The 12,981-nt window shown below is 42.0% G+C and overlaps 2 protein-coding genes across 3 annotated transcripts in view; one reads left to right on the top strand and one right to left on the bottom strand.

Moving 5' to 3' along the window:
* Nucleotides 1–8,694, bottom strand: part of blnk (B cell linker) — a 45,352-nt gene extending 36,658 nt beyond the window's left edge. For both annotated transcript variants that reach the window (XR_011310571.1, XM_069689910.1), the window contains exon 1: nt 8,483–8,694. The gene's annotated coding sequence lies outside the window, so the exon portion shown is untranslated. The remainder of the gene's footprint in view (nt 1–8,482) is intronic.
* Nucleotides 1–12,981, top strand: part of dntt (deoxynucleotidyltransferase, terminal) — an 88,378-nt gene that overhangs the window by 1,218 nt on the left and 74,179 nt on the right. Inside the window, exons 2-3 of the mRNA XM_069689915.1 lie at nt 5,722–5,896; nt 8,351–8,461. Coding sequence (XP_069546016.1) covers nt 5,722–5,896; nt 8,351–8,461 — 286 coding nt within the window. The remainder of the gene's footprint in view (nt 1–5,721; nt 5,897–8,350; nt 8,462–12,981) is intronic.

Here is a 12,981-nt window from a genome sequence, read left to right as displayed (position 1 = left end):
GTGTGTGTGTGTGTGTGTGTGTGTGTGTGAGCGTGTGTGTGTGTGTGTGTATGTGTGTGTCTTCCGTTGCTTCACTTTCATTCACTGTGTGGGCCGTTCTTCAAATTCATGTTACCTTGAGGTTAAAAAGTGGTTGAAGTTAAGCATATGATTTAAATGCTATGCTCAGTATGCAGTCAATGTAAAAACAGTGTAGTGTAAAAAAAAATGTGTGTGTTTAATGCGTGTCTTAGTGTGCCTGCCAGCCGTGCGCCAGCTTGGCCATGGCAGCATTCCCAGAAACACAGCTTGAGCGCTCCTACGGTTACACTTGGCTTGATACAATTGTTTGAAACCAACGACAGGAAGTAGAGCGTGCCTGCCTCAAACTGACATTAATTCTGCAAGCTGACAAAACTGATATCAGCTGCAGTTTGATAGCAACACCTCCCGTATCTAGTCTTACACAAGTTATAGGCAGACTGCCTTGAGCATATGGTCAGATACGCTGTGCGCATTTCCCCAGTGCATAAAGGAATGTGTACACACACACACACACACACACACACACACACACACACACACACACACACACACACACACACACGTCTCCCCATGTCTAAATTTCAAGTCTGATGCATGACCGTGGATCCAAATATCGACATGTTTGTCCTGGCTGACTGATGATCTGCATCAAATGCTGTTTCACGAATGGTAATAACACAGACATGCTTTATGTTATGGCCACCAGTTCTAATTATTTTTGGTTAACTTTGTTTCTGAGAAATTGTGGTGTGTCCATCAGTTTGGCTGACAGGTCTCCATACAACAATATTCCTGAGCTCAGACACTAGCCGGAGTGGTCGGGGATTCAAGACCCTTTGTTGGTGCGGTTGTTAACAAGTAATTAACATTGCAGACAGCAACAGAAGCAGCCGTTAGCTCAGGTGACAGAAGTGAAAGACTGATAACTGGATGTTTCTTGCTGAAATGCACCTTCGTAGACATAATCAGCGTCTCCCCTGTGAGTTTTATGTTCATCACAGAACCAGATCTTTGGTAACACAGCTGATGATTGAACCAGGAGTTTCATGTCTATATCTATGAAATGAGCCACATAACATTTTCTATGGAAAAAAATAGATGTGGCTTTTATACACACTATAAAGTGGTGAGTGGAATAGCTACCTGGAGATATTATTAATCCTTAGCATTTTTCAAAACAATGGACCTTTGATTTTAGGCAGTTGAAGAAAAGTGTTCGACCTGGAGACAGTTGATTATGTCGACCAGTGAAACAATTGTCCTGGGCGCATTTCATCAGCTGTCGCTAGCTTGCAACATTTGTTTGTTCTTCGTCTTTGGTATTGTCCTAAGAGACTAGAGTTAAAGCGAACAGGTTCCAGCCATGCAGCATACGTACCAATTAATGATATTAAAATCTGTGATTTACTGTAGAGCTGGCAAGTTATAAGTTTGATAAGAAAAGGCATGGTTGTTATTTCCTTCCTTGTTTTCTGAGAGCTTACCAATATACTGTGCTTATTGCGATTTATTTATCACATTTATTTTTAACACAGTGTATCCACACAGAATAATGCAGTATCAAATGGTGCAGAACTCTGAAGCTATAGGCTGCTAGTGTTGCCTGTACTCTAGTTAGAAAGGACAATGTCTTGCAGGTTATGTGAGAGTGGCAAACTGCAACAGTTCAATACATGTCATACACTTGTGCTCTTGTAGTTTTTGTTTTGGACAGTTTGAAAAAAAAAAAAAACATCCACACTTTTTATGTGCCGTATTTCTTTTACATCACCCCCATTCAAGCTGCTTCAACATACACAGAAAACCAAAGTGTGACTGCCATGCATTCACTACACACTTGCTGTTTTGAGGAGTGTTTAACAGCAAACCCATTGGTTATTTTTTCATGTTTGTGATATGACATGTTGACAGATTGTGGAAGCTGCTCTTCTTGACTGAATATAATAGTATTTTAAGTCAATTTCCATATTCATTCATTTATTATCAAAACTAAAATTTTACTACTTACAACAGCCATGTGTATCTCTGTGATGAGGAAGGAGCAGCTGTAAGAGGGAAACAGATGAAACCTCAGCGTGGTGCAAAAAATCTGTTCTGGACATACTCTCCCTTTGATCAGCCTGTTGGTTTTGACTTTTGGAAGAAAAAGGAGGGTAGCGACTGACAGTAACAGGGCAGACAAACGACTCGAGAGAATTCTCCGTATCAAAGCCCATTGACTTTAGCCTGTCCTTGTGTCTGAGCTCAGAGTTCCACTGATTCTGGGAAGTACAATCTGGTGCTGGGCTGACTTCCTCACTCATTTGCATGCCAATCTGTTGTTTTGCATGCGATGCAGCTACACATTAAGATAAGGATCCCACATTTTATGAATAGATTATATTTAGGTAAACATGGCTCGAGGATAGAGTGTTTTTTTTTTTTTTTTTTTACTATTATCTTTAATCTTGTAGCAACATTGCAATTCAACCCCTCGTGTTTTTAAAGGACAATCAACCTACAGTGGTGCTTGAAAGTTTGTGAACAGGTTTTCACACAAGTCCTAGAAGTAGATAATATAACAAATGAGGCCAAAATATCATACTTGGTAATTTATTCATTAAGGGAAATTTTCTAATATTACATATCTGTGAGTGGCAAAAGTATGTGAGCTTCTAGGATGTTTAAAATTTTAATAACAGGGATCTATCAAAGTTTGACCTTTACAATACATGCATGTGGCAGTGTATCATGCCACAAACAGAGGAGATTTCTGAAGAGCTCACAAAGGATTGTTGATTCTCATCAGGCTGTAAAATGATACAAAACCATCACTCGAGATTTTGGCTTCACCAAATCACAGATGGATTGTGTACAGATGGACGAAATTCACTCCCCAGGAGTGATCGACCAGCAAAGATCACTCCAAGAACATGGCGTGAAAAAGTGCGTGAGGTCACAAAATAGCTCAGGGTAACTTTTAAGGAATTGAAGGCTTCTTTCATATTGGGTAATATTAATGACCATGAGTACACCATCAGGACAACACTGAACAACAGTGGTTTGCATTGCAGGGTGGCAAGGAGAAAGTCACTGCTCTCCAAAACAAACATTGTTGCCTGTCTGCAAAAATCATGTGGACAAGGCTTCTAAAGACATGTTTTATGGACATATGGAACCAAAACACCAAAACCAAAAATGGGAACTCTTTGTTTTAAATGAAGAGTGTTATTTTAGGAAAACTGCATTCCAGCACAACAACCTTATCCCATCTCTGAAGCTTGGTGGTGGTAGTATCATGGTAGAAAATCTGTCAGTGAACTGAAACTCAAGAGAAAGTGGGTCATGCAGTCAGACAACAATCCAAAGCACACAAGCTGTTCTGACGAAGAAAGGTTAAAGAAGAATAAAGTTAATATTTTGGAGTGGCCCAGTCAAAGTCCTGTCCTCAGTCTACTAGAAGTGTCGTGCAGGGACCTGAAGTGAGCAGATCATGTGAGGAAACCAACCAACATGTCAGAGTTTAAACTTTTCTGTACAAATGAATGGGCTAACATTTCTCCAAGCTGATGTTCAGGACTGATCAGCAGTTAGCAGAAACTTTCAGTTTAAATTATTGCTGCACAACCTGGGTCACACCAGATACTGAAAGCAAAGGCTCACATACTTTTACCACTCACAGATAGGTAATATTGGATAATTTTCCAAACAAATAACAACAGATAATATTTGGCTCTCATTCTTTTAATTGGGTTCTCGTTATCAATTTTTTTTTAGGACTTTTGTTCAAATATGATGATATTTTAGGTCACATTTCTGCAGAAATATAGAAATAATAGAAAACCACTAAGAGCTATCACTGTTCACAGAAAGTAAATTTAAGCTCTTGGAGGTAAAGTTGTGTCCTTTAGACACCTCAATTGTGTCTGTTTGAGCAGCTCTTTGTCCATGTCTTTGTAATGGGGAGGATTTTGTTTTAACATAGACCATCAGTGGCCAGATAGCTAGACAGCATGTTGAACAGATAGAGGATTAGTTTTGCCAGTGATTTGGCCAATTAGGCTTCAGCCTGAGCTCTGCTGGGACCTCCCTTAAGGGGTCTTTCCACTGCTTTACCCACGCCAACAGAGGAAGAGGAGGAGCATGCTGAGGGTAATTATGCATGGCTGGGCGCCCTGATTGGGTACGGTACTTAGATGCCGTGGCAGGAAGCGGAGACGAGGAGACCGTGATGTGATAAAAAAAATCTGTTGAGAAAGTCTCAGTGGAAACGAAGGAGGCACTGGTTGAATGAGTTCAGCTATCAAACAGTGGAGGGAGGCACTGAGGGTTGGTGGTGATTGTTGTTTACCCAGTGTGGATCCCCAAACAGCACAAGTCAGACTGTGATGCTGAGATCTGAGCTGCATTTCAAAAGCTTCACTTGCACCCATGCACTCTCTAAAATGCTGCTGAGACCAAGACAGGAAAGTTCTTTGTGTTAAATTGAGCAGCGAAGGAAATATTTCAGTCAAACAATCAAAGTCATGGAATTCTACTAATCCATTAACTGTATTTATATTTTTGTCTGCTTATTTTACATTAAGAGACATTTTATTACTTAAAGGCCCCAAAAGGGTCATTTTTAAAATCAAGTTGAACAGTTTTGGTTGGTTAACATAAGAGATTTACATGAGTGGGCGGGTCTTGGTTGGAGAAAGGTGATGTCACATGTTTTCAGGCACCAATCAGAAGTTAGCATCTTTTTAATCAAACCTTAGGTGGCTGTGTTGAGGCTGTGTTTATGGATCTCTCAAATTTGATGAAAACACACTCACACTGTCCTGATGAAGCAAATCAGCTGAATGAATAAATAATACATAAAGTTAATTTTTTATCAAAACATGTTGATTGTTGCTTATAAGGAATATTTATCACCAAAGAGAAGTAGTTAAGGTTTGGAACCAAGTTTTTGGGGTATTCAAAGTGGTAACAATCCAAATTAGTATATTTATTTATATATATTTGTCTTGGTTACATGTGAAAAGGATCGCTTATACTCTGCAATTCTCAGCTTTGCAGAGCTCTTAAGCATGTTTTAAGTTCATCAACCTGGACACTATTTTCCCATTATTTTTGGTTAAAGTGACTACACTTCAGTCGACATCCACAAAACAGGCTGCAATGTAAAACGTCGGCAGGCTTTTTGGAGTCAACATCTAGCTGCACCCGGTGGATTGCAGTTTAAGGCACTTCCGCATCGGCCTAATTTTTCAGAGCCAGAAGCTACGTCCACTTTTATGTCTATATCGCTCTTTATATCTATAGTCAATGGTCAAAATACTCCCTGCAGACTGGCCTGCATGGCGCAGTGTGTGCACTGTTAGCATCCATTGGTTGGACAACTAGCCACCACTTCAGTGTGTCCATATTAGGAATGGGTCATGGTTTTCAATACTCATTAAATGATAAAAAAAAAAAAATCATCACAGTGTATGCGATTAACACTACAGGCTTCCGCTCTCCAACTCTTACTTACGTTTCCACCGTTGCTGTCCTGCAACAAGTCATCTCTTGCGAGACTTCAGACCAACATTTTTGTTTCAGATTCGGTTAAGTGAAATTAAGCTTTCCTTAAAATGATGTTCACTCTTCTCCTTGGTTGTTGACATACCTAAATACAACCATAAACTGATGTTTTGAGTTTTCTGACAGCTCTTTTTTTCTCTCCATCCACAGCGAGGCGGTCACTCACGTGGTATCAGAGGACTGCCAGGCTTCATCTCTTTGGACGTGGCTAAAGACATGCGGCCTGAAGGATCTACCCATGATGCATGTGTTGGACATCAGATGGTTCACTGACAGCATGAGAGAGGGGAGACCTGTTGCTGTGGAGACCAGACACCTCATTCAGGTTTGTGTGTGTGTGTGTCACTAACTAAGCAGAAAGATCCAGATAGATATTGGGTTAGCACTAGATGGCACTACAAACCCAACAGGAAATTATAATTTGAGGAATGACAAACTTGTAATAATTCTTTATGAAAGAAAAGTACATATATATTTTCAATCTGGGTATATAGGCTTCTTCTTCCTCCTGCAAATCTATGAAGTCAAGGGGCTCTTAAAAGAGGACACATCCAACTCTCTCTCCGTGTCTGCTCGTATTACCACATTTCACCTCGCTGATAGCAAGAGAAACATCCTCCATATTGCGTGGGAGTGTCAAATGAACCCATCAGCTGGATGTCAGGGCTCAGAGCAGCCCACTAACAGAGACACATACACATGCGAACAGACGTGCACATATTTTCCCCTGTGAATGGCACTATGAGAGCTTGGCAGCATATATAGATCCAAAGTAAAGAAATATGTTGTCTCCTTTTTTCATTCTGCAGTAGAGAAGAGAAAAACACAAGCCAGGTTGCCATCTACGTTTTCAGTCACGAAGAAAGTGCACGTGAAATCCCTCCTTTTCTAAAAATGCTTTTGTCTTGCTTCCACATGGGCAGCCTAAGTGTGGCACATGGGTTTCGCACGTCTAACATCATTCGGAGACGAGGCTAATGATGCCATGCTGACATTTATTGACCCGTCTCCCCAGGTAACCGCTTGGCCCCACTTCTCTGCTTGTTTTGCAATGCGGCTCCTCTCGGAGGCAAACGAGGTAATACGCGGTGGCATTTATGCGCGCAGCGCTTCCAGTAGATTGTTTTTTATGAGTGATAAATCCATTTAAGGAGCTCCCATGTAGAGATAAAATATTCCCCAAACAGGCTACTTCTTGGGCACATTTGCCTGCGGCTCTTTATGGTAGTCTGAGGTGCAGCGTGTTTTACTATCATAAATATTCTATGGCAAGTCAGGGAGGAACTTAAGGTATTAAACCCATTGAAATGTAATATTTTCCATTACTTTCCTGACGTGCAGAGAAGCGGTGTAGCCTGTCTAAATGGCGATGTGATAAGATGTAGGGAATGAAAATGGAAATGATTGCCAGAGAGTCAGAGCTTGCATCTGGTTTGTGAATTGCTTTCACTCTTAGGAGACAGGTGTCTGAGGAAGTGGGTTAGTAGGTAGGTGCAGAGGCAAGCAGCTTCCCTTAAGAAGTGGAACCTTCCTGACCTCAGTGGCCCAAGAGGATTTCTTTTAACCCACCTGAGAACACTCCTCCGCCTGCATGACAGGCTTCAATGTGGAAAGAGGAACCGGTTCAGAGTGCACGAGTGGGCGGGGTACCGCAGTGCTTACTGTACCTTTTCATCTCAGCAGACGGTGTGGAAATGAAGCCCCGGAGTGCGTAGATTGCACACATTATTTTAGTTACATCTAAACCATACAGAAAAGGTGGAGAGGACACAGGAGAGAAGGCCAGGAGGGGATACTGCTGCCTCTGAGATCAGTCAGAGAGCTTTGACTTGCACACAGTTATAGGCCTGTATAATAACTGAGCCCAGATGGGGAAAACCAACCTCTGCATGCTGATGCACAGACGTTTGTCTCCACGGACCCGCAATCCCATATTGGATTAAACAAACTGCTGCTGAGGTGGAAAAGTGATGGAGAACCCCTGTTGTATTTAGAAGGAACGCAGTCGGGGAGTTTCTAAGGCAGTTTTACTTTTGATTGGCAGAAAAATTGTGCCGTGAAATATATTCAAAGTTATTCACTTTTTTTTTTTTTGTGAGGACAGGAAAGGCTCCTGGCAGAGAATAAATGATGAACATTTTTGGAATCCCTTACTGATTGATTCAGCCCAGCAGTGTGAGAGGTACCGGCTCTTTTCATTATCTTTTTGAGACACCCCTGTTCCTCCTGCAGCATCAGGTAGTCAACACCGACTGGTGACAATCTCCCCATCTTCCTCCTCCTCATCCTCATCTCCCGTCCGTATCATTCTCCCGCCCAATCCATGGGTAATTTTATGGACACAATGTTCCCTTTTGTGGTGTCTAATTGTCTGCAAGAATATTAATATTACATTGGTAATCCTTTTGACACATATATTACAAATGGGGAACCATTTCTTCGTCGAATGAAAAGGCAATTTACAGGAGGCAAATTGGATGATGGCAAGCAGATTTGTAATGCCACGGGTTAGGTAGCGTAATGGATTTGGATGCCACCAGACTGTGAGATGAGTGTCATTAGCCTGTTGCCCTGGAGACACAGTCATAAAAATAACTTCTCCAAGGCAAATGGCTCCATTTTTATGTAATTCAATTTGAACTCTTGGCTCTGTGCTCATCGGGAATAGCCTTACACACATTTACACGTTTAGCCTGTCAACAATTTGGGCTCAGAAATGAAGACAGTATATGATGGTGTATGCATGTGTTCACGAGTCTGTGGGTATTTTTGCATGCAGGATACCTTGCCCACAGTGACAGAAGGAACTACGCCCACTCCTGTGTCCACAGTCTCTCAGTACGCCTGCCAGAGACGGACAACCCCAGAAAACAACAACAAGATTTTCACAGTAAGAAGCCGCTGCTCTCACCTCGCTCTGGACACAGCTGCACTTTCACATGTTTGGCCACCAGAGGCTGTCGCTCTCACTTTGCAATGTAAAAAGCTCCCCACCTAATCTGTTCTGCTCTAATTGGATGGCTTGGCTTGCTTCACTCACCGGCGCTCTGACACAACTCTCCCTGAAATACATTAACCTGCAAATGAGTAGCATCTGCAGCTGCGGCACGGCCGAGGCGCAACAGCTGACACGTCCACGATCCCTGCCATGGACACGCCCGGAGGCGCCGTGCGCGCCGCCAAGATGGCCGGTGGACGTGACACTCCTCGCAAGCAATGATGGATCTGTCCCTCGGCCATCTGGTGGGCAGAGTGGGAGGGAGGGGTGGGGAAAGTGGGCGGCTCAGGAAAGGGGCCGCTCAGGTTCTTCCCCTCCACAGAATGGCAGCGAGGATAATTGACTGAGGTGTTGATGAGCGTGAAAGAAAGGGAAAGTGATGTTGCACCGATAATGGCAATTTAGCTGCAGGTGCAGAGTAACAAACAGGTCAGAAAACAGGAAGAAAACATTAATCATGTAGAGCCTTTTTCATTCTCAAACTGAAGCTGTTTTCAGTTCCATAAATGTAAAGCTTTGTTACCCTTCTCTTTTTATTGTTATAAATTGAATATCTTTTGTTTCTGACTTAAAAAAAAACAACAAGCAACTAAAAAAATGTCATTTGCGGCTCTGGTAAACTGATTGACATTTTTCCAGCATTTTATGGAGTCAACAGTTAATCTAAAAAAATAATTAATCATACAATAATTGCCAGGATTAATCCATAATGGAAATAGCAATTACTTCTAAATTGAATTGCCCTGCTGTGACCTAAAGGGACATTCACAACATTACATACAGAAGAAAAAGGGACTACATGCAAAAACACATCATCACTCATTTCCATTTAGCTTCTTCTAATCTGTCTCAGAAGCAGTGTCTTGGTGCTATAGTTGGCCCTGAATATGAAAGTGGTGGTCTGAGATGTGCGATATTACTGTGAACTGATTGGCAAGTGTGTGTCTGTGCGTGTGTTTGTGTGGGAGTGTGGAGACCCGCTGATGAGTTCCTGTAAGACCTATTAAGCACAGCTTACCGAGGGCCTGTGAGGCATCTGTTTCATAATGACTCTTTACTTCCCGGTGATGGCAAATGTACATAATAGATGCACATACGTGTACAGATATCCGCCATGGCCCGCTCGCCTGTGTGTGTTAAAACTCTCACACACACACACACATGCACACACACATGCACAGACACGTGTACACGTGGACATGGACGGGCAGATACAGATGAGCACACCCACACATGGCTCACCTGGGGAGGGCTGCTGTTCAATTCTTCATCCCCCGTTTCTTTCCACGGCATTAACTCCATAATTAGCAATCCCACTCAATTTCCTTATCCCCATGATTAACTCATTATCTCCACATAAAGCCACATCAAAGGAGCCTTTTCAGGGCAGAGTGAAAGGTTGTTCTAGCCGTGGACTTTAGGAAACAGCAGGTAAAACACTTCACTGAGGCAGACAAAATGCAATTACAATACAGACAGGAATAAAAGAAATGTCTTGTCTTGCCCTTTGACTGCAAACAGAGTCCCTGTTTGGAAATAAGAAGCAGTCAACCAGCAGACAGGATATGATACTGTAGTGTGGCAGTGCTAATGAGGGGCAAGCTATTGATCCACAATAGTAAAGCAATGCTTGATCTGTCTCGATGTCTGCTTGAACGCGAGGGACAGTAATGATGCATCTAATGAAAAGGCTTTGGAGGGGACAGAGAGACTCTAAAATGTGTATTTGTGCATCTCTATGTTTCTACATATTTCATTTCTTGCTTGTCTTTTTGTTGGTATACAGTACGTGTGGTGGCAAACTGAAGAGTTTCCTAGTTATCTCCTTATTTCATTGATCTTCAAAAGGCAAATCTGAACTGATAGATGTTAAGTATTTTGTCATTGAGAATTAAGGGATAGTGGGAACACAGTTTGTACTGCAATTCTACTGGCATTTATTTGGTTTCGGGGGCTTTGCCATCCAGTGTCACATTGCTGGAAGGCGGCCAGATATGGATTACTGCTGCGTCTTCATGGATGTTGTCAATAACGTGCTTGAAAAGTTCATTCTCACTCATTAGCAAGTTCGATGTCAGCTGGCAGCCCTGCAGTGATGAGTGGTCTCAGAGGAGAAGGTGGGGAGAATTTTTAACTCAAACCTTTTACAACTTTTCTCACAAAAGGAAGTTTTAATGCCACAGATTGTTAATAAATATACAAAATTATATACAGCTAACTGTTGAGACAACATCTTGCTATATTAGTTTGTGTCTTCTTTTAGGCTCCTCTTCCGGTTAAGCACAAAGCAGTGGCCCTGTATGGTTTTGGCACATGCAGTGCTGTGTGCCAGTGCTACTGTCACCTAGCAACCAAAACCGTATGAGCTTGTCTCAAACAAAAAAACGAAATGCCCTACCAATCCAACTCATGACTCACAAAAGCTAAACTCCAAGATGGCAGTTTTATTCACAAATATTTGATCTTCATAGTACTTTAGCTGCTTTGCATAATACATATAATGAATGCCACCAGATGGAGTAACATGATTTTAGATAAAGGACCTTAAAACTTTCTAACAGAATATGGATGGTAAAGTCCAGCAACATGTTTCACTTTCAGATCAGTGAAAGAAACGCCCAATCACAAATTTGAGTTATAGTGAGAGATTTTTATCTAATTTTCAGCAAGAAGGTGTGAAGGTGTGAATTTACCAAACTGTCAAACTATCCCTTTAACTACTGCAAGAGATAATGAGGCCCACTGAGGCCACAGTGGGACTTCACAACGTCTGGATTTGTCTTCATATTTGTATAAACACACGACATCAAATGAAAAGCCTGGCTTGTTTTAGTGATACCCATAAAATAAATGCATAAAATTGACCAGATTTTACAGTTGATCCACCAAACCAATTTATTTTACAAAGATACAATGAAGTTGAGTAAATATTCAACACTTTCCGGCTTTAGATGACACGGTTTGTTCGTACAGCTGTACGTGTAGAGAGACAAAGTCTGAGGAAAACCAGGCAATGATTCCAGTAAGAAGGGGTGGAGAGGAGGATTCGGGGCAGCAGGACGCGGCGGTGAAGGAAGAGGAAGTAGGTGGTGCCGGTATCAGGAAGCGAGGATGAGCATCATCTCAGCAACAGCACCCCAGCGAGGTGTCAATCACACCCTGGCAGCAATCGGCCCTTCATTCCACAGCCGTGCACTATTGATTTATTCATTGCCGCTCCCTCTTTATCTCTCACCGTCTCTGCTTCCGTCTCTTTCACTCCCGAAACACTTCTACCTGCCCTTTTGTTATGTCTCACCCCCACGCACCCCGATTCTTGCTGTGCTCTCGCTCACTCTTTTTGTGTCTTGCTGTCTTGCTCTCGCTGTGAGTGGGAAATCCACATTGTATTAACACACACAAGTCGAGCTTATAGCCTCTCTCTTCTTTAAAAAAAAAAAAAAAAATCTGCTTTGCCTCGAGTCTTCTGCTGTCATAATTCCACCGTAAGCCTGACATACACCGACACGAAAATTGACATTTGTGTCTTGGCTGATTGACGTACAGCCTCAAATACCTTTTCTTTGATAGCAACACACATGCAACACAAATATACTGTACATACACTCAGATACGTACAAGCAAGCACATTGACAAGACTATTGAGTGGAGGGGAAGAAAAGAGTAAGTAGGGTAAAGCGGTACAGAGAGGAAGTTGTAAAACATCCAGAATTTGTTTCCCTGCAGCACAAGACCTCCAATGTATTGAAAACAAAAATACCACGGATGAAGAGACGGGCGGAGGCCGTATGGAAGTAATGAACCTTCAATGCATCAAATTGATTTTCCTCATTCACTTGGTGGAGTTCAAAACCTAAAGAGTCAACAAACAAAAGCTATAAAGATCAGAAAAGGATTAAGCAGTTGAGTTTTGTTGGTATTTGGTTGAAAAATAAAATTTGCCACTTTTTAAGTGGATGTGCAATCACTGTGATGGTTTACAACAGAGTTCCCTAACCAGTAGCTCTGGGCTCTGGGTAGCTCGTGAGCTTCTGTTTGAGTATGTGTGTGTGTGTGTGTGTGTGTGTGTGTGTGTGTGTGTGTGTGTGTGTGTGTGTTGTATCATTTTTTTCTTGTTAACGTAAAAGAAACTCATTCAGCTGGTTTGGTGGAGCTCAACTATGTGAATAAATTCATTTTGTCAAAGCAGCTCTCAGAAAGGTTGGAGCACCTGGTTCACAAGGTGCAATCAAAGGTTCAGAAACCATTTCTGTTTCATCTGAACGAAGCGCAGCACAGGAATAAGCATGGAGCAGGCAGAAGCAGTAACTTTTGCGAATAAGTATGCCAAGTTATGTCACTTGATCAAGATCAGCACCTTAGTTACACATGTTTTTGTGAGCACTTGTACGTGCGCATTTGTGATTTGGACC

The sequence above is a fragment of the Brachyistius frenatus genome, unplaced genomic scaffold, assembly GCF_029030835.1.
Source record: "Brachyistius frenatus isolate BFR_SWC_R1_liver_20210118 unplaced genomic scaffold, ASM2903083v1 Contig_8, whole genome shotgun sequence".
In the NCBI taxonomy this organism is placed as follows: domain Eukaryota; kingdom Metazoa; phylum Chordata; class Actinopteri; family Embiotocidae; genus Brachyistius; species Brachyistius frenatus.
Note: the sequence above shows the minus strand (reverse complement) of the source record. Positions and strands in the feature narration are given on the sequence as shown.